Source organism: Solea solea, chromosome 2 (genome assembly GCF_958295425.1).
Source record: "Solea solea chromosome 2, fSolSol10.1, whole genome shotgun sequence".
NCBI classification, from domain to species: Eukaryota; Metazoa; Chordata; class Actinopteri; order Pleuronectiformes; family Soleidae; genus Solea; species Solea solea.
Window position 1 is genome coordinate 29,972,624 of NC_081135.1, and position 22,951 is coordinate 29,995,574.

The 22,951-nt window shown below is 38.4% G+C and overlaps 1 protein-coding gene across 12 annotated transcripts in view; it reads left to right on the forward strand.

The window, feature by feature from the left end:
- stxbp5l (syntaxin binding protein 5L) overlaps positions 1–22,951 on the forward strand; it is a 117,152-nt gene that overhangs the window by 48,316 nt on the left and 45,885 nt on the right. For all 12 annotated transcript variants that reach the window (XM_058654210.1, XM_058654232.1, XM_058654217.1 and 9 more), the window contains exons 3-5: positions 3,123–3,204; positions 8,044–8,144; positions 16,236–16,370. In XM_058654210.1, the coding sequence (XP_058510193.1) occupies positions 3,123–3,204; positions 8,044–8,144; positions 16,236–16,370 (318 nt within the window). The remainder of the gene's footprint in view (positions 1–3,122; positions 3,205–8,043; positions 8,145–16,235; positions 16,371–22,951) is intronic.

Consider the following 22,951-nt stretch of genomic DNA (forward strand, 5'->3'; position numbering starts at 1 on the left):
GATGCTCAATAGAAGAATTGATAATCCTAATATTGTCAGGGCAATGATAGCATGGATGAGCTGGTTATCAAGCACAAAATACAACAGATTGAAGCGCTGAGACAGCAGCTTCAATCCTGAACTTGCAACAATTCCTCTTACATTGCAGTTTTTACAAATAGCGCCTAATTCAATTTAAAGTTTTTTTAAAGTGGATTTCAAAGCTTTATTGTTATTATTATTTTTTGTTTTGTTTGTTTATACTGCAAAAGTTAGGAGTTTTGAAACAAGACTGAAATATAGCTTTGACTGACAGTCACAAGCAGTGTTTTCTTTCCTCCCCAGTGCACCTGAGATTTGGAGCCTAGTTCAGAAATTCATCATATCAGGATCCTTGGTTGCTGCTGTTGCTGCTGCTGCTGTAGCTGTAGATGTGATAATTCAGTCTAGCAAGACAAGGAATTTCTGCCCTGTTGGTTTCAGAGCACATAGTGTAACTGAAATGAGATGTGTGTATACTATCTCCTGGAGTCTAAAACATTTCTGAACACTGCGAGTACAATACTGGTGCAATCTTTACAAATTAAAAAAGCTCAAATATTGATTCACAGTCCTATTATACTTGAACCAACTCTGAAACACAGCAGCTGGTCAAATTGTTTACTCGTGTTTTTCATCAAAACTCAACACGTGTGTTTCTCCCTCCCAGATTTTTCTTTTTGCTCACTGTCAGAGTACTGAACACAATTCATTGGGCCTCATACATGCTAAACCTTGCCCTGAGCTACTTGAAAGGTGTTGAAAGCTACCCATTGATGCCAAGAGAGGTCAACAGGAATCTTGAGGGAGACGGGGAGGACAAGCTTGTCACGCTGTGAGTTCTGTGTAAGGACTTCATTACATTTCTCACTCAAATAAAGCCGTTAGAAGTGGCATAAAACTACTTGGTGCATGTAATGAAAAGAAACTGGAGTAACATTTATCCCAGTACAGCCATACCACTGATTGCTGCAGACTAAAAATAATGGATGAACGGCTTCAGTCACAAACATTGACAAAACAAGATGTGACAAAAGGAAACTGAAACCATGAAAGCTACCGACAACACTATTGAATATCATACATCTACTACAGCTTCTTTGAATTGAATATAATTACGTAAACTTTGATTTTATGTTCCTGTGATAGGGACAGCTGTGGCTGTTATTCTAATGTATCCATGTCTGTCAATCTACCCTGTTCTTGTGAACACAATATTTAAGGAATGGCTTGAGGGATTATTATATTTTTTTTTTAGATTTGGCACAGATGTTTGATTAGACTAATTATATTTTCATGGCCAACGGTCAAGGTCACTGTGATCACAAACCAATTGTTTGGCCATAACTCTTTCACGCAAATGTCAATACTGCTAAACTGTCGTCACAACAAAACAGGAGAGAGTGTAACTATATGAGAGTGTGACTATATGTTCTTTAAATTAGACACAGTTAAAGTGTTTTTACAAAATTCAAAATTAAAGTTTTTGATTATTCAAGGTGTAAAAATACAGAGTACGTGTTTAGTAAGTTCATACAAACACAGCATAATAATTAAAATCTCACTCTCACTCAGGTGCTTTAGGTTTACACACAGAAACTGCAGGGCTTTAACTGGATCATTTTGTTTATTGCAGGTCTCTGTGGTTCTTTGCTGTAACTTTAATGACGTAAAAGCACTGGTTATTAAATATATGCTTCTACACCAGATCCAACTGGCTCTGGTTTCCTGTTGTGTCATTTCCCCCTCCTGCTGATTTCCACCTGCTCTGAGGGACGTACTTGGGGATTTTGCTTCCTCTAGTAACCGTACTTGTCTCTTGTACAAGCAGCATGTAAATTGTATTGCTCGTCACAGGGTTATTCTTGTGTAAATCGAGTATAAACAGATTTAATCCTTCTTTTTCTTTTTGGTATAAAAGTTATGTAATAACACAGCACGTCTTTGGTGCAGTTGCAAGAAAAACAGTATGAATATTGTGGCTTATAGTGGTGCTTTTTCAATTTCTAGTCGTGTGCTTAACCTTTTACAGAGTACTATTAATGTTTGATGAGGCAATCATTGTTTACAGCACATTAGATTAGGGTTGCTTTTTCTTTAATGTCAAGTACAACACACTAGGGATGGGCATTTCAAGCAAAAATGCTCTTCAATATTTGCTGAATATTCAAATATCCTCCAAATGAGCTCATGAAAGTAATGTAAGGTTCACAGCATGTTAAGCTTAGAGGAGCAGCCAATGAGATGCTTTCAAAGAACCTAGTAAAATGTATCACTTCGGTGGGGTCCACAATGTATTGAATTAACTAAATGATTGCCACTAGAGTTTAGACTCTTTGCCCGAGCCCGAAGTGAGACCGTTTTTTTTTTTTTTTTTATCTAAACTGTACTTGCTACCTTGTGGTAATCGATGTACCACAAATTTTGTCATTGGTAATCACTGATGCATTTTGTTTTTCCAGTTTTGTATCTTTTTGAATATAATTAGGAATGGTGGCATTAATTGATTTGCTTTTTATAATCAAATGCCCATCTCTACCACACAATTATTTTTGGTTTAGTATGTGAGCAGTACCTGTGAGTTACTTCATTCATTTGCATGGTTGTTAACCTTTTGTGGCTTGTTACTGTACATTCAGTTCATTAAATATAACTAGCTAAAGCTAATTCAGTAATGATACAGCAATGCAGTAAAACCATATCTCTGTGAAGGTTGAAATGTTGAAATTTGTTGAAGCTCTTTTAGGGATGCTCCTCATTTGTGCTTGCGTGGATGTTTTGCTCTGAGCTTGACTTCCCTGGTGGAAGAGGACACACAGTGGAGAGTGTGCCAGCAATCATTAAATAGCACAATCCATTTTACAAATCCAGCCATTCTTTACGATCACATTTGACATTGCACCACCTTATACCAGACCAATGGCACGAGTTGCAGTGGTTTTCATCCTGTGTTAGATTTATAAAATAGTCAAATGAGTTCACACAAAGCCATGATGATTAACCTACCACGATCACTCACCCATACCATGTGTAATATGTTCTGTGCTGTGCTGAAAAACCCATAAAACACTGTAAAAACTTCCTTGACTCTGTGATGTCATCAGACTGGGACGGCCTGGGGTGGACTGCTATTGTCAGCATGAGAGTGGAGCAGCTGTTCTTCAACTGCAGTTCCTCATCAATGAGGTAAGCTACACTCTGTTAAAATGTTTTTTTTTTAAAAATCAGATTATTATTGTTGCTGTTAACTCATATTATTGTAAATCGGAAATATCTGCCAGAAATCAAGATCACCTTTGTGCACCATGGGTTCTATCTCATGCCATTTCTTGAACGATGACGACTGATGTTGATGGATGAGATTGTGATGACAATGAGAAATGCAACAGACCCTCTGAAATGAACCATTTCTTGCCTATATTACCATTTCTCCCGCCCTCTCTGCCTGCTTCTCTATTGACAGACTAGGACTGTGTGGGCTGACACTTGGCAGTGGTTCATTTACCCTTTTAACAGCAGCTTTGTGAGCGTGATGCAGTTTGATGTCACATTTTGTTTACTAACAAAATCCTGCTGGTGTATTTGTGTGAAAGAGCAGGAACCGAGTTACACAGGTCTCTACCGCTTTTTTCTTTCACCATTACTCTATTGTATGTGCTCTTCCTGCTTCTTTTTTTCCTCGATACACCCTGTATCTTTTCATGCCCACTGGCTCTTTCAGCCCACTTCTCTATCACTCAGTGGCCTACTTGTGATGTGTCTGAGGAAAATGGATGTGGATGGGTCTGAAGAGATGTATGTGTGCGTTTTTTTTCAGATGCTGTCTTTTTAAACACAGGCAATGTATTGTTTCTGTGTGATTGCTTGCTGTAGATGAAAAATTATCATTGCATTTTCATTTTTATGCGTTTAATTTGTGGGTTTTTACAGTGGGTACATATGGACACACATATTCATGTGTTCCTGGACAATTAACCCCGAGTTGCTCCTGACGACCGTGCAGCAGCATATGAATAAACGTGTGATAGAAAAAACACTCATAGCACTCTATGAATGTCTGAGTGAATAGATGAATGGCAAAAAACTGTACTGTAGTGTAAAGCAGTGGTCATCAAGACTACGGAAGCACTATATAAATACAATACAGACCATTTACCACATAGATGTACTGTATGTATGTGCACATTGTGTTCCACATGTGTGTCTCACATATTAACATATTAAGTGACCGCTGCAGGTCTTCCCATTATATGATGGGATGGCTAATGACAATACAATGTCCTCTCTTGGATACAGTGTGGGGGCTGTCAGCCGCCCTGCTGATGGTTGACTTGCAGATTCAGACCGGCCTATTGACGTTCATTGAAGTGTAATAACTCCCTCCCATTAGACGTGTGAACCCACAAAAGTGGCCACTTTATTCCAGGTACCTGTGACTGTTGAGCTGTTTCTCTTTGTCACTCAGAGATCTGCATGTTTTGTGATGTAGTCAAGCCTAGACCATGTCATCCCTGTCAGCCTCTATTTAGGTGGAGAACTGTGTCGGCGGAGGGTATGAATAGGCTAATTAATGTGTTTGTTTATTTTGCTTGATGAATGATACATCTGGGGAGGCTGTGGGGTCTGTTGATGATTGATGTCACATGAGGTTTGGGCTTGCTGAATGGAGGCGACAGGAGGATGCTTGCGGAGAGAAAAGGTGAGAATGATTGTTGTTGATTGTTGTGCCATTCTGGAAAGGAAAAATGGGAAATCACTGAAGGCTGACTCACATAAATGCATCATTTTAATATTGGACTGTGGTTGGGTCTGATGCTTGCGACTGGAGGTAGCTGTCAGAAGTTAGCAATTCAAAGGCTATTGCTAAAAGGATGACGATGTGAAGTCTGCTTTGTCCACCAATGTTGATCGCACAGAGAAAGGAAAGGCTCCTTCGAGACCTTGGATATTGTACTATTTGGGCTTAAAAATACAAAATAATTTGTTAGCTAGTGTCCATGTTGGAACATTTACATAACGTGATGTGATTTAACACACTGCTTGGAAAGTTGAACATAAATCAAGCAGAGGCATAGCTGGAGTTGGCAAAACTGAAGATGCTGAGATAATTGTCGGGAGGGACCAGGATGGACAGGATTAGACATGACCATATTCGAGGGACAGCTAAGGCTGAACGGTTTGGAAATAAAGTAAGAGAGGCAAGGTCAAGATGGTTTTGGTCACGTTCACAGGAGGGATAGTGATAATACTGGACAAAGGATGTTTAAGTTGGAGCTGCTGGGCAGTATGAAAAGAGGAAGACCCCAGAGAAGGATCATGGATGTTGTGAATGAGGACAGTTGGTGTAGCAGAAGAGGACACAAGGGAGAGGACAAGATGGAGGCAGGTGGTCCATTGTTGTTACCCCAAAAGGAAGAAGATATAGAATTGTGACGCGCATGAACTGATATCAGTACACTTAACATTCAAATTCATCTATATCTACAGTAAAGCAAACATATAAGATTGGCCATGAGCCCCTTGCCCCCAACTGCTGGCTCCATCGCTTTTTTTTCCATAAATTCTTAAAACAGACATTTTACATTGTCTGTTTAACATTTTATTACCTGTGGGGCATCAAGGAAATAGCAATTTATTAAACCCCTTGTTTTGATCTAATTTTTTTCTTGTGCAGAAGGAATGAAGATGAGTAGCATAAGAATGACGGATGAAATGCTAGGTAATACTTACAGGCAGCCAGACACACACATCATTAACGTTTGACATGAACCAAAGTCATCTGACTTTAGAGAACTGAATAACCTCTATGCAATTAAGGAACCAGCACAGACCTTAGTTAGCTCAGGCCTAATCTATGACATTATGATAGTGTCTGATGTAGAAGAGCTGTCGCTTCAGAATTGTGCTGCATTTACTCTGCCAGACCATGAATAACAAGATGAGGAAAGGTAGATTGATCAAACATAAATAGATCCTCTGATTCAGAGAGTGTTCAAAGACTACTATAGACAATTTTCATCAATCAAATGAATGCTGAAGTATCAAATACAAAAATGCTCTTTAACCCTAATCGTCCTCCTATATAATTATATGCACTTAGAAAGAGACAGTGCGCAATAAAAAAAAGACCTTGTATAAAGCAACAAGAGATGCGTTGCACCAGGTTTTAGTAAAACTGCTTTTCCTTATGTAGACATGCACTGTAGGTGGCATAATACATTAATGAATAAACTTATATTAATATGATTTATGTGGAATAAAAAGACATTTAGTCATACAATCTTGCAAAGAATATCATCTCCATATCTCACTTTACCTAATCTTGACAATTCATATTTATTAGCAATATTGTAAATACATCTGTCTCTTTGTAGGTGTGCAATAAAGAAAAACATGTAAAACTGTCTCCCGGCTCTGTTATTTTATAATGAATGCTTCCATGTGTCTTTTGAATAAATTGTCTTTGGCAACTGCCATTTTACCTGCTGCATCATGGTGTCAAGACAATTAAAGAATATTGGAGCTGCATATGCGGCTCTCAACCCTTTTTCCTCTCACATTGTCTCCTCTCTTCCATCTTGTATGATGCCGCTGCTGCACCTCCTCTCCCTCCATTCCAGTCCCTCCTCCTCCTCCTCTGCATGCTTCTCTTTTCTGCCTTCAAGGCCAACTGGGGTGACAGAAAGAAACGCCACCTGCATAGGAAAGATTTTTTTCTACAGCACTGACAGAAAGGATTGCAGAACAGTAACGTCTGCAATTTTGCGTGTATTACAAGCCTCCAGAGTGAGTCTTTACAATGGTTGGGCACCTATTTTGTTTTTCAGTTTCTTGAGCCCATAATTTACATAATAATAATGATAGAAAGAACCTTCCCTTTGCCATTACATCAATATATTTCAGGTTCTAGCTTTTATGGCCCTATGCAGAATTCTTCTAACTGACAATTCACCTTTCCCTAATCTGAGAAATAAGAGACAAATAAGAAAATAGCAGAAAACATGAAATGCAAAGTAGAAAATTATAAAATGTAACTGTTGGCAGAGGCTCAGCTGCCTGATTAGTTCTGAGTGATGATCCAACATCCCCTCAATTTAAAAAGCTTACACATTCACACACCTGTAAATTATAGATCATTTACATTGATTCTGTCAAATTTCCCTTTATATGTATTTTTAAATGTCAAGTGCTAGTTACTATGTTTTAGCAGAATATGTAATGACTATTTAGAGATGTGCATCCATATAACCCAATATGCCAGAGGTAAAAATGTTTTCATGTAAAAATAGTAAAAAACAAGTAAAAATGTTTTCATGTAGAACAATGTGTTTATTTTGTGGAAAAACAGATGGACATTTAAATAAAAAGAAATGCTTCCTCCCACGTAATAATGGTCTTATTGGTTACTCTTGTTTAATCTTTTCCCATTAACTAACTAACTAAAATAAATTCTATGTGAGTAAATGGAAAAAAAATTAATCACTTTAAATCACATTATATCTAAAACTGTTTTCTAAGCTATATATATTCATCTTCTCTGCACAGCTCTTGACAGTATTTAATCCCATGACTAAATGTGTAATTTAAAGGCAATTCTCCCTGGGCTCTGGTCTTTACAGTGACGCTCTGGTCGGAAACCTGCATGGGGAATTCCCCTGTAATTACAATATGCTGACCTCAAACGTATGGGATGGAACCTTATGATACCACTTAAAGATTATTTATCATTCCCTCTCACAGGATTCATTCAGTTTAATTTCTATCCTAGTTATAGCGGGCATTGCAGTTGTCTGTTATTGGTACTGTCTGTCTGTCTGAACCATCTATGAGACACTGTACTTGTGGCTAAGTATTCACTTTTCATGCATGTGTTGTTTTACACATCTAAAATCTAATCTCAGTCTCGATCTTTTTTTCCCCTCGGTCTAATCTTCCAAAATCTAGTCAACTACGGGTACGGGACTTTGTGTTTCTGGGAGGATTCAGTATTGATATGTCTTTTATATATTTTTTTTTGTCCTTTAGGGAGCGTTGGTCTCTGCCTGTGCAGATGACACGTTACACTTGTGGAATCTGCGTCAGAGGCGGCCGGCTGTTCTGCATTCACTCAAATTCAACAGAGAGAGGTGAGTCTCAACCGCACAAAGTGAGTTCATGTTGCTGTGACAGAGTTATTTAGCACTAAGCACCTGGCATTATACCCTGAGTCACGCAGTCAGACAGTTATTCAGCATCTTGACATAATGACGGCTGTAATGAGTACTGGTACCTAACAATATAAATAAAGCCTCCAATTTACCAATGTATTCTGCTGGAGTCCACACTATGTGACTTCTGACGTGCGATTGCTCTGACTCATCTACTCTCTTCTACTTTTCTTACTTTGATCAGGAGGAGCTCTGACAATTATGCTTCATCTGCTTCCTCATGAAAACATCCATTATGCTCACACGAATGCATGTGAGATGTGACACATGGAATAATGCATGAAACTAGGATTAATTTAGCCAGGTTTAATGTCAACAGGTTGACCGCTGAGTTCTCTCCAAGTGGTAGTAGCCAAAATCTGACCTCCCGTTCTGAAGCTTCGAGATTCGTGATTTGGCTGGTGCCTTGTTGACATTTTGCAACCAGAAGTTTAGAGTCATCACCTGCAACCAGGCTCCTATTGGACAATAAAACCCACTGGATTCTGTATTGTACAGAATTACAAATATCATTTTTGTAAATGACATTTATATATAGTTTACAAAATTGACAGCTATTGAACAAGACATATGAAACTACATGAAAACATGACATGAACATGAAACAACCCAGACTGTCCCTGATCTCTGCCATGGTTACGGATGTTCTATCCCTTCCTTTTCTTGTACTCTCTCTTTGATGAACCACTGTTGTATTACTGTTTGGGTTTCAGCTGCCATAATCTGATTAGCTGATTAGAGTTGTTGCAGTTGTTGCTTAAAGTGTCTGGAAGCCGTTGGGTCGCACTTTTGAATATTTCATGCTCAGCAACTTCCCATCATGTCCTGAGTAGGGCCCATAGGCCCAGTGTTGCAATACACATTGGTGTTCTGATTATCGGTTTTCAAGTAAAGTAGAATGAACTAGGCTTGTAGAGAACTCTTTGAAGAAAAATTGCTGTTATCCCCCAACAACATCCCATATCACTGGCTGCTAGACCATCTCAACTGCAGCATCAACACTTGTCAAAGCTTTCTCCACCAGGAAGACATATTTAATCAGCTCAATCTGTAGTGAGAGGATGGCACCGGCTCCTCATTTCTGCCTTTGACGCGGATCCATTTTCTCCCTGGATAATACACCTGAGAATCCTCAGCTGGTGACTCCATCTTCATTTACCTCACCACACACACACACGAACACACCCACACACACACACACACACAATGCTACCACTTCAGGCTGTGAAAGATGATTTCTGGGTAGTTCTTTGTAAGACAGATCCATCTCCTCCAACACGTTTGCATGAAAGTCAGGTTGCTGCAGTGCAAACTGTCATCGGCAGAGAGAGAGAGAGAGAGATATGAATATTTTTAGTAAAATGTTGGGTTTGATCGAATCCCAGTCAGACTGGGTTTGACATTAGTTCAATTTTAATCTAGATTATTTTGGGTCAAACGAATCCTCTGCAATAGTGTTTAAAATTCAGTTAGTCGGTAAGGCTGGCAGATGTAGACTGTCGAGTTTCTGTTTCTATATCTGATACCTCTTGAAGTATTGGTTGTTATTGCTCTGTTGCTTCCCCTCTGACAGCTATGGTTGCACCTGTGATGACATACAGTATGATGTATTTGGACAGAACTGCTCAATGGGCTGAGATATACATGAGCACTGCAGATTTCCTCACTGAGGTTGAGCATGTTTGTTGATTTGGAAAATCTACTCTCTCTTTGTTGGTCATTTTATGTCTTGCACTAAAAATATTCCAGTTCCTTAAATCAGGTACAATGTCCTCAGTGTCTCTTGCTTTCATGATCTCTCTGTCATACCTCCTCACCCTCTGGACAAAGAGAACATGACACCCCCCTCAGCCTGCTGCTTCTTTTAGTCAATCAGCTGTCTCTCCCACTGCTTGAGGCCACATTTTCTTCTGAAGAATAGCAGTCTGCAGGATGCGGTTGTAGGCGAAGGCCCTGGCGCTTTGCTTTTTCCCAGCAGTGACAGCTCAGTATATGCTTTCCACCATTACATTTGAATGGCAAACAGTGACTGTCAGATACTGATGCCTGGTTTTGGAAATGCTTCGCTTTCTGTTGTGGAAGTGGGAAAATGTACACAATGTACTTCTGAATTGATTAAAAACAACGCCTATATTCTGTCTATCGCTATTTTTACTAAGTTGTTATTTAACTGTCAAGTACACACATGCACAGTCCTCCATTAGTTCATAGGGAAAAATAGCATTGGTTCGACTTTATCATCCACAATATGGACAACTATCTGGTTCCACCAAAAATAAATAAAAAGACCGATAATGACTGAGAAAGATTAAAAAGATGGTAGAAATTGGAGATTAATTACAGGCAATTAAATTTGGTTTAGGAATTTCATAATTCAAAATTCAACAGTTTAATTGTTTTTGGCACAAAAGTTTTCTTTAGACATTGGATTGTGGATATATAACAGATTGTGAAGTTTAAAACACCTTTCATGTCTGAAATTGGCAATTCAAATTGGCAGAGCAGTGAATGACACATCACTTTTTATGTCAAGAGCTTTCTTCGTCACTTTTGCTCTCTGTATGAACCACTTTGGACGGGCTCACTCAACACTTGACATCCAAGTGTCCGTCCAAAGCCACCATTTAAAAAAAAAAAAAAAAAGATTCTTCTACACCAGATTCTTCTACACTGTTTTTTCAAGAGGTATATAATATAATATAATATAATATATAATGCTTGTTGTTTTCTGTCTATAAAGAAGTTTAAAACTACTTAATTACACTCTTGATCTTTAATGAACTGTCCTTCCCTAGTCAATTCCTAACAGCAAACAAAACAAACTATATTGAAATTAGTAATAGTAACTAGTAAATATTTACAAACTAAAATAATTATTTTTCATGTAGAAATAGAGCTTAAACAAATTTCAGACATGCTGGTAAAAAAAAAATCAATTGAAGCAACCTTCATACATAATGGAAGTATATTTGAAAAACATGTATTCAGAGTCAAAAATCAAAATGCAGGACAGTAGAGAATTAATGACTCGATGAATTTTATGCTCATAAATTTGACTTTCCTCTCCCCGTTCTGCTATTGCTTCATGCTGCTTTATAGTCGAGATATATCCATATAACAGATGCCATTGAGATCATGTCTTTGTCTTTATTTGCTGCCTCTGACCATATTTTCTTCTTTTCCCCCCTCCTCCACTGTTTCACATGCAAGGCCATTTATTGAATAAGACTGCGTTCCAAGTGAATTGGATGGAATATGCTTTGCTTTTCAAAAGCACATGAAATACAAAGCACATGATTTTTTTTTTCCAATGAACATTTATTCAGGCATTCTTCGTAAAAGCACAGGTTAACTGGGTCAATACAAGTATTCATTTTGATGAGTGAACGTCAAGGCAAACTCAGGTTGCTTGCTATTCACTCTGATCAAGGGCTTATTCGGAGTCACAGGGCATGTTTCGTTTTCTTTTTAAACTTTTCATCGGGAGGAAGAAAGTAGTTTTCTCCATAATACAGAAAATCTCAGTCTCTGTCTCGGGCTGGGTATTGATCTTTAATATATTTAGCATATTGACTGGTTTACCTTGACTTCAGCACCTAAAATGTCTTTGAAACAGATTCAATAAAATTGCTATCAGAAAATGTATCATTCAGGAATCAGCATCAAATATTGATATTGATGCTGTATCAAAACGTTTTAATCAATTCCCAGCCCTCGTCCTGCCATGAAAAAAGCACATAATAAAGCTTGACTAGTGCTGCGCCTGAAAGGATAATAAACTGGTAGTGTTTGTTAAATCTGTGTGCTGTCTGAAGGTTGTTAAGGAAAGAACTTGATGTTTCTGTAATGCAGTGACAGCGTTCAAATCACAAGCAAAGTATGCAAACTGTAGACTTCTCTAAGGAATCTAATCAAATTCATTCAAATTGTAGAAATGTTTGAACCAAAGGTTTTTGAAAATGGAATACCTGGAGACACTTTTAGAGAGCAAGCAAGAGGAAGTTGCAGAATTTATTGTGCCCGACGTAAACATTCCCACAGAATTCATTCATAAATGGTGATGGTAGGGACACACATGCACAGTTCAGTCACAAAATGCAGCAGAGCTTGAGTGACAGATACGACGAGAAAGTGAAAGAACAAATCTCTTGTGACAGAAACATATTGCATGCCAATCTTTGTTACGTGGACAGGTGCAGCTAAAGCCTGTCCCACGCTAGAGGATTTCAAAAGCTGATCTTGATTTTAAAAACGTGCAACCAATTTTTAATGTTTTAATCCTGTGAAGACACAGACTAGACGATCCAGTGAATACGCAGGACCACACACTTGGCGTTTAATCAAACAACTTCAGGGAGGAGATTCCAGTGATTTGGGATCTCACAGAAACTCATGTGATTTAACGTGACTTCAGAATATAAACAGTGGAATCGCTGTTTCTCAGTTGTAAATATCAAACATGTTTAAAACTTACAATTTCAAATCGGGAAGACTCTAAAGAGTCCGATGACATTGAAATCACGCCTGTAAACCCCTCACACACACACACAAAAAAACCTCATGCAGTAGCTTTCTACCTGTCCTGTGGTGTGATGTGAAGTCAGGACAACTTGCTCTCACTTGCAGTCACAGTTAGTCATGCTTTAAGATAGATGACGAAAGACACCATGAGTCATCCATCAGAGGCTTGGGCAGTGATTTTCCCTTTAGCTCTGTGTCTCTCAGTTGAACAGCTGACAATTAGCAGCCTAACACCTCCTCACAATCCCTCAAGAATAACGTCTGAATCACTGGAAGCGGTGGAGAGAATTGTTTTGTGATAACTGTCAGTCAGCCTCTTGTGCGTGCCGGCCCTCCCTGCCTGTCATGTCAAAAGTAATTTGAAGACATTCAGTCCAAACAGAAAGCACCCGCAATGCATGAGGCACTGAATACGCGCTGTAATTCTGAGGACAATAAAAAGAGACATTTGAATGAATGTGTGTTTTTGATTCATTCAACATGGTTGTTCTGACATTAAGTTTGTGCAAAATTCCTTAAGTAGTCGTGTTGTGTCTCATGCAGAGTGGATGGCCAGGTTGCCTATTACCTATGTGATATCAGTTATTCAATTAATTGCTACATCTATTCACTTTATTAAGGATATTTTTTCCTCAGCTGGTCTGGCAGTGGCTGGCCAGCATGAAAGCGTAACCCACGTCTCTTCCTGTTGTCTTTGATTGCTAATTATAACCCTCAGCGATAAATGCATGGTCGGACTGTCTGTAGTCAAAACCATTAATTTGACTCAGTTTTCGCCTCCTCCTTCCGCGCCCTTCTCACCGCTCTTTTGTTTGAAAGTTTTTTGTCGTCTTTTTAGGGCTGTCAAAGTAACACGGCTATAATTTTGACTAGTTGACTCTGAAGCTAGTTTCAAGTTTGACGTTACTAGGGCTGCGACTAACAATTATTTTCATAGTCGAGTAATCGTTTGGTCTATAAAATGTCAAAAAAAATAAAAATATTTAAACCTGGAAATGATGATGTTCTCATATGTCCACAAACCAAAATGATTCAGTTTTAACAAATTCTTTTTTACAGTGAGCAAAGAAACCAGAAAATATTCACATTTAAGAAGCTGAAAAATCATAAAACTTAAACTTAAAACACTCAAACTGATTCATAGATTATCAAAATAGTTGTCGATCAATTTAGTAATCGATTAATAATCAATTACTCGAGCAATTGTTCCAGCCCTGAACATTACACACATTACCTTTTTTGTGTGTTTTTTTTTTTAAACTAACCGTCTTTAAACAGGAGGAAAAAAATGTTGATTAATGACTTTTTCATGCTTCAGCAGAATCAGTCAACCTCTAATTTTCATGCAACAAACTATCAACAGCAATAGCTGAATGTGTGGGAACAGTTGCAGGCAGATTAACATTACGTAGGACTGTTTAAAATAAAAACAGGGGAAGTCAGGTTAACATTCACCAGTGTAAAGATGGACACTACACCACATTGTTATGGGTAATTCTGGATGAATATTTTTGACCATATCGGTCATTGTTTTGTAATGTAGCCACAATAATTAGATATTTGCATATAGCAGGCTTATTGGAATAAGAATATACTATACTGTGATATAAATATTGTATCTATTGACAGCACTAGTTTTTGTAAATGGTTGGGGTTCGTATTCCTTTTTGTGTTGTATGATTGTTTTTTTCATATTAAAGGTCTCATCTAGACATTGAACAAACATAGACGTGCCATCACCACCTATATACAAAAACACTAAATATTGTGTCTCCAAGCCCCCCCAAAACCCTTATTGAATTGTCTGCCATCTCATTTATCTTCCGTCTTATTGTCTTGCCTTTTGCTGATTTGTTGCTATGTGGCTGGAGCACAGTGATCCCCTCCATCTATACTCTGTAATCGGTGTGGACAGGAGTAATTGGCACGGGTCCGCTTCATTCCCTAGTTAAGATGATTAAAAGGATGATGAATGCCAATGGCAGAGTAATATTGGTTTTTAGCAGCCTCTATCATATCATAAGTATTTTGGATTGAAAACGAAATGAACACTGTTGTGATCATGGAAACACTGAACAGTCTGAGAGTTTAAATCATGCTGTCTCGGCCTGGGAATGTTTAAAGGAAAAATATGAATTCCCAAAAGGTAGCACAGGAAATTATTAACGGGCTGAGGCTGTAAAATGTTTCCTCACATATTCTAAAGTCCTTTTACATCAGTGCAGTGTTTCAGAACAGAGATTAAATCTGTCAGGTACGATATTACTAGTCTACTACACCCGAACCTTTTCTTGCCTGCAGTAACATTCACTCTCAGTCCATATGAGAATGCATAATGTATGTGAAGTATCAACTCTGTGGGGAAATATTCTGTGTTTCATAATTGTACATTAATAATTTTGTGCAATTTCAAAGCTTTAAACAAAGGAGATTGGTGATTATGTGAGAAGCGGTCGAGCACTTTCGGCTTCCCAATGGTGCATATGTCTGTCGTCAGCTCGTTTCCATGACAGAACTAAAATCCCACCTGGGGCTTGTGGATGGTAATAAGATTCTAAATTGCGCCTGGCATGCTAACAGCTATCCACAAGATAAACTGGAACTGGCTGTATCGCCCCCTAGTGGAAGGGAGGTGGACACACAGTAGTCCAACTCTACTGTAGCTCAACTTACCTGTGCATGTAACAGAACACAGAAAAACTTCAGGCTTCTACTTCTGGCAGTTATTTTTGAAATGTGCGTAGAATAACTATTTATACAGTCTCAGAGCGAGTTTATATTCCGAGTGCAGAAGTTCTTTGACAAGTGAGAAGCAAGAGTGGCAACATAAAGGGCAGAAGTAATGAATGTAGGCGATAGTAGTTACACATAAGTCACTGTATTCCTTCCCCTTCCCGGTGAGCGCTAAATTAAAGCTTTGCAGAATGAGTCAGACTGTTTCCCTCAGATATCCATGAATGAGTCAGTGCAAGGTGTCTATCAAGAAGCACTATTATTACCATTAGCCAATGATTGTGACAGTGAAGCTACAGTCTGTCTAGTGCTATATGTAACACATGAAAATTAACATCATTGCTGAACGGGTGACGAAAAGCACTTAAGTGGCGTTTCATTACATTACATCCAAAGCAACTTAGAATAAGTGCATTTCAACGTTTGGGTACAAACAAGAGCTAGAAGTAAGTAAGTGCTTCACATTTTAATCACTCTGTGTCTATTCCAAGGATTGTTTTCCTAAATATCATAGCCCATATTTGCTTCTTTACTTTGTTTGTGTTGTGCTCTGCAATGTCAGCAGAAGATGTGTCTGTTCTGTTCTATGTTTTCTCCAAATGCCAAATTGTCTGTAGCCTGTTGAACAAAATGTGCATATGTACAAACCTGTGCAAACACAGTGTTTAATGAAACCACATACATAATGCTCTCACACCCACTGTTCATATTCTAACAATTTCTTTCCTCCTTGGCTCTGTTGTGTTTTTTTTTCAGGATCACGTTCTGCCACCTTCCCTTTCAGAGTAAATGGCTGTATGTGGGGACAGAGCGTGGAAACACACACATCGTCAACATCGAGTCCTTCGTTTTGTCTGGATATGTCATCATGTGGAACAAGGCCATCGAACTGTGAGTAGCTAATGTTGAAAATGCCTTTGGTGAGAAAAACGGTGATAGTGGTAAAAGCAGTATAATGGTGGTGCTCTGGGTAAATCGCTGTGTCATGTTGTGAAAGGGTTCAATGTTAAATGGCAATTTCCTGGATCTTCTACTGGGAGATAATGCCTTCTAGTTTTTTTTTCAAATAAGCATTTTGAATAGAATATATATATATTTTTTATCAGCTATTCTGAATGTCTCAATGAATTTGTTAAATAATAAATGTGTTGAAGGTCTTGCAGTATTCAGCTCTACTTGGATTGTGTTGTTTTGGCTGTCTTAAGCTGTTGGGAAGACTCTGGTCATGCATTTTGAAGAATTTCACCAAATAAGATAAAAGGCTGTCTCAGAAACTAAACGAATGACCCCAGCTTTAAGGGGGCATTTCTCATGCATGTACTTGTACAACTCTTCAGCCACATTATTGTATTATACATATTGCCAAACCATATTGTTACTTATTGCTGTGCACGATGGTTCTCTAACTTTTGATTTAGCAAATACTACCATGAAATGTCCTGAAATTTGGTCCCTTCTTAGGAAACCCAGGCCAAACTATTGTTACTTTTAAGAGGGATTTAATATTTAACACTAGAATAAAAAACTGTTCTCTATATAGATTCTAATATTCTTTCATAGTTGTTACTGTTTTGTTGCAATTGTGGACTGTGTTGCCGAGCTATGCTGCAGATTGACTTTTACAGGGGCCATCGACTATACAAATGTGGCTCGGTTCCATTGTATGCCTGTTTGTGTTTTCTGGTTTCACCCACCCACATGCTGTTCTTGTGGTGTTACCCTGTCAAGGCCCCTGCTGCAGTGTCAGTCACAAGTCACTCTTATACCAAGCCATCTTGTTTCCTTATGACAGCCAAAACTAGAATGAGCACTCCCGACACTGTCGCACATGTGTGGGAGGTCTGTCTGCCAATCACTGCTAAAGTTTCGGAAGCTGAGACAATGGTTGAGATTTTCGCTGAACATTTGGTTTGTCGATTGCTCGTTGCAGAGTGGACTCACTCACCATTTTACTCCAAACATCACTTTTCAGATATTTTCAAGGCCCTTTCAAAGTCTCAATATTTATTTAATAAAAAAAATATGGCTTGTTGTTTGTTAGTTTTTGCATTTTATTTATTAAATTATTTCTCAGAAGAAAAAATCCACCCTCATTAGTCCTGTTACCTCATCCTCCCTCTGTTGTAAAGCACAGTATATTTAAAAACTAAATATGTTTGCTGTTTTTATCCATTCCTTTCCTGTTGTTGACCGATTAACATTCTTGACTTTGTCTCACTGCACCCTATAATTGCTGTGCTATGCACTCCAACAGAAGGGTGCAAAAGAGTTGAATGATTTGGATGGGTTATTTTTGTACACTTCACAACTTCTGACAGTTGACTATATGCACGTCTCTTGCTAGTTTTCAATAAGCCAACCTGACTACTTCCTGTAAGCTGTCAGCCATAGATGCAGAGATACAGGTACAGTCTGTGTCTGCAATGAATGTTTAGCATTTAATTATAGAGTATGAGCAAAGGCTGTGCACACAGGGATGCAGCAGTGCTCCACTTTTGTCCCCTCACAATGCTTAAATTCAAACGCTCTTTTCATTTAAGGCCATTTTAGATCCCTCAGGGCTAGCTACTAATAGAAAATGTTAACGTTTTCTATTGGAAATAGTAATAGGAATCTGCCTAATTCATAGTAATTCATCAATATCTTAGTTTTGTAAACAGTACTTTTGGGTTCATGCACTAAAGCAGCTTTGTGTGTGAAAAGTGAATTCAGCTTTACACAGTGAAGCTGTGAAACCTCCGCTGTGCAACACATCTTAGTGCTTTAAAACATAGTGATGCCTTTTTCCCTCATGTCAAGTAACTGGAAAAAAACAACAAAAAAAAAACATTGGAAGCTTTTCCCAAGAGCTGCTCACTGCAAATCCTAACACCTGAATACCTCAGCTTGTCAGCAATACACCCGCCACATTCAGTACAGACAGATTTATATTTCTAGCCAGATGGTGCTCTATACTTATCCCCTGCCATTACATAAGTGTGAAAGTTCTAAGTGTGCAGTTTTTGCACCATGCACTGTCTCAGAAACTCCCACTTTCCATTATAGGAGAACACATAGTAGTCTCCATGGCTCTCATTCATTGACATTTATTGTATAAACGGACAGTTGAAAGACTGAGATGCTGAAATCATCAATCAACTAAGCAAAAGTATATACAGTAATACAACTATTTGATTATGCATAATCCCAAACCAGTGCAGAAAGTTGATAGTGCATAGTCTGCTCTGTGTGAGCATACATAATAATGCATAATGTATTCTCTATTCTCTAACAGTCAGCACTCTCCACCTTTCTGAAGTGGGGTTCATGAGGAGTTGAACGGGCACTGAGTGAATCTTTTCAACACACACAGAGCGACTGGGGAGTTTCAGTGTTTGGTTGTAGAGCATTTCCACTAAACATGAATAGGGATGAGTGGTGACTTTTTAATATTTATTTTAGTGGGGCAATGAGTTTGCTCACTCAATGATCCTTACCCACTCTCCCCACTGTAAACAAATTGTGTGTGATTCATATTTGGTATGTGTGAGCATTTTTGTCAACGCAGTGTTTGCCATTCACAGATACTTTAATTGAACACTGGGCCTGAAGTATGCTTGCTTGAAAATCCTTTCCTTTGTTTTTGTGGCGTAAACAGCCACTGTTCTCAAACATGAGGGTTGGAATCTCATTGAAATTCAAATAGCTGTGCCACATATTTAATGCACAATTTAATCTCCAGGAGATTCATTCCAAAATGAGATATAAAAAATGAGATGCAAGAGGGAATAGGAAAACACACCAGCCCAGTGCACACTCTGCTGCAGTTCATGGATCCCTCTGATGAACAGAATGATGTTTACGCCTGGCATCTCCTCTACCGTAATCATATTTGGCATGTTTGGCCATTTCTGCTGTTTAGATTGGAACATAAAGAAAGAAGCTTTTGCCAACCTCTTGTTTTTTTGTGTATGAAATGAATAAGTAATTTTAGATTGCAAATGCAGAACCAGTGTGATGCCAGAAATGGCAACAGCATCCTTGTCTGTCAGATAACACTCACACACATTTGCAAATATGTCTGGAACAAGATGCAACACTTCTGTGTTTGTGTTGCTGCGAATCAGGACACATGGCCAACTTTTGCAGAATTTTACATCGATTTTCTTACAATATGCACTTTTGACAACTAAAGCATAGTCAATATTTTTCGCTTTCGACAAATCAGGGCGTATGTGTAAGTTTTATCTAATGGTGAGGCTGCAGATGGACGACTCTTTTTCTCCGGCCTTGCTTTCCCAAGTCCGTCAGTGAACTTCAGTGGCTTTTATATACAAGAAAATATGTAATTCCTCAGTTGTTTAGTAAGCTTCTGCTTTAAATTGTGAAATGCACATTCTGGCTAGTTTGTCCATTTGTGCTTCTTTTGAAACTTGGCGGCACAAGATATGGAGGCCCCTGCTAAAACTAAAAAGATTTATTCTATGGCTCTAAAGCCCAAGCAATATTTTTAAGTGATTATACCCACATACAAACATACATACTTATATTTTCCATTTTTGACAATAAACCATTAATATTAAAAACTGCACCTTTAAATATGGAAAATCAGCCTATGCCATTTAAGTTGCACTACTTGATTAACATGGAGGATATAAGAGTCGCGATAGACAGGAAGTTAACTTGTCTTAGTGCCATGTTCTTAGGATGAGGAAACTTTAGATGCTTGAAGAAAACATTTCAGTGTCTCCAATTCAATTCAAGCAGTGAGTTACATTGTAGCCTGTACTCTGTCTACAATGTCCACCCTCTAAAGGGGGACTATGCACACAACTTAACAATGTTCTCTACTACACTTCTTGATCCTCCTTGGTGAAGGATCAGATATAATAAAGGTAATGGATACGGATTAAAGTATATAAAGTTCAAATGAAATAGTTTGAACAAAACTACATCTCATACTGCAGTGTATTATTACATAAAACAGAACAAGGCTACAGAGGTGGGTTTGTTGTGCTGTGTGCACACAAATAAACATTAACATGTAGTCATAGTTTGCAGGATAAATAATAAATAGGACACCAATGAGTAATGAATAAATATAGTTACAATATAACATACTGTACACAACTTATAAATTCAGTTTATGACACCGTGTGCTGCCAAAATGTTAGTTTGTTGGTATAATATTAACTTTTGCAGTCAAGGGAACCATAAAAACAAAAGAGAAACGATTAAGGATGCTTGTTACATGTACTGTCATTGCCTTCTCTACAAGGGGTGAGAAGGATTGTGGGAACATTGTGGTCTGAATGGATGTTTAGTGAAAGAGCCCATAAGAATAATTCTACAGGGGGTGTAGCTCGCTGGCTGCAAAACATGAACATTCTCATCTTCCTGTTCTCTTTCTTCCCTGCACACTGAATGCCCCAACATTCTCTGAGCTCCACAAACGCTTAATGTATATTCATGTTAAAACAAAAGGCTATTATTCAAGTGTTAAAATCCACTGATAATGGACTCACACACATTCACTTCATCATGTGTCCTGTTGATTTTTTGTGTCTTCTTGCCTGTGACAGGTTGCCATGACTCCCCCAGCCCTGCTTTAGCATAAGGTCTCTTTGCATTTGTGTTTGTGATTATCTGCAGCCTTGGTTGTCATGACTGAAAGGAGAACAAATACATTCCTTTTGTCTCTTTGTCTTGTTCTATTTTCTGGTGACATTCCTTTGCTCATTCCATTAGTTATTGGTCTTTAGTCTATTTCCTCCATTAATTTTCTCCCTTGGATTCAAGATTGTATTTATGTTAATTTGTACAGCGGTAGCATATGCCAGCATATTTTATACATTTATTTGGGCTCAAGTCAAGGATCTTGGCCTGGATTTTGAATTCCATCCATGTTTGAGATGATTTATTATTATGATCATCATTATTATTATTATCAGTGCGCTAGTACTGTTGTTGAAGCCTTGAAGCTGATTTATTGATCTGTCTGTTTAAAAGGAGCAGAATCATCCTATGAAGCATGCTGCTCTATAAACCTTAAATTGCTATCTCACCTTACAATTTTTTGCTCCCAGAATGTTCTGGGAACGTTACCATTTGATTTCGGGAACGTTCCCTGAAAGTTCCCCCCTAGGTTATCCTGTGGTGTAAGTTTTCCTAACTTTCCCCGAATGTTAGTTTTTGGTTGCAAATGTATGGTTAGAAAATATACAGGAACCAAATGGGAACATCTTATGGAAACCACGGAGCAACCATAGGAGATCGTTTCAGTTTTTTGGTTCCCTCAGTGTTTAGGGAACATTTACGGTTAGGCTCCTGCCTAACCCTGAGGGTACGTTCTCTAACCCTAGTTTATGGTTTGCTTGTAACTAACCTTAGGAGAACCATGGGCTAGCGTTCTTTGAACCTTGTCTGTTAGTAGGGATAGCACCATTTCAGCTTGTTCTGGGTAGAGAGAGACAGGTCAGTCGGGGGTCACACTTTAATAAAAAAATAAAAATGTTTTTGATTGATTGTTGTGTAACATATGCATAAAAAGATGGAATGCAATGTGGGAAAAAGAGAGTATCTGTCACTTAATCAGGATGTGAGCAGAGGCTCATGATCCAATGCTGCTCCACTGCGTCATAAAACTAGGTCTTTGTTATTGTTTAGATTGAGCGAGAGAGAGGGACCCCGAGCAGCAGAAATTACATACTGTGTATTTAAAGTGATGCAATTTGGTTTTAAATGGAAATCGTAGGTTTTTGCCGACTGAAATTGTTCCTGTAGTTTTGGCATTATTACAATAAAGTAACCTGGTGGGTGGCGGTAATCATTTGAGATGTGTTGGCACTGCACTTAAAAGGGTTGTCAGAAACACAGCCACCAAGGGGGAAGTCAATCGAAAGACATTTTCAAAAAAGAAACACAGACAGAAAGAAATAAGGATTTATTGGAAGGATTCACTTCCGCACAAGTGGCCTCACAGCTTTTCAGAAAATATTGATTGACACGCTATTCATGGCTGAATTAAGTAGTTCTCAAAGCATTTTGATTTTATTTGTGCCTTTCAAAGACTGGCCTTGGTAGCTGAAAGGCAGACTTTATTAGGAGTCACTAAGTCAGTCAGTGACTCACCATCAATTCATATTCGCCCCTGGAGTGTTGGGCCAAAACCTGCTGCCAATATTTTACTTTCTCTCAACTAACAACTTGTTTTTTTTGTGCTAGATTAACATTGTATACTGTGTATATATGTGGTATGGGATTTTTTTTTTTGGATGTACAATGCAGTATCTTTGGTCAAATATTCATGGGCATGTTACATGTTTTACATGGTTGCTGGAGCCAGATTGGCTAACGGCTTCCTCTCACTGTGGCCCTTCAGTGACTAGACAGATGTGTTGCGGATGGTTTGCTTATTACACCATAGACTGAAAAGAAAAGGTATTGAGATGTTTTTTATCACTCTCAGACAGCAGGCATAACCAAATTGCCCT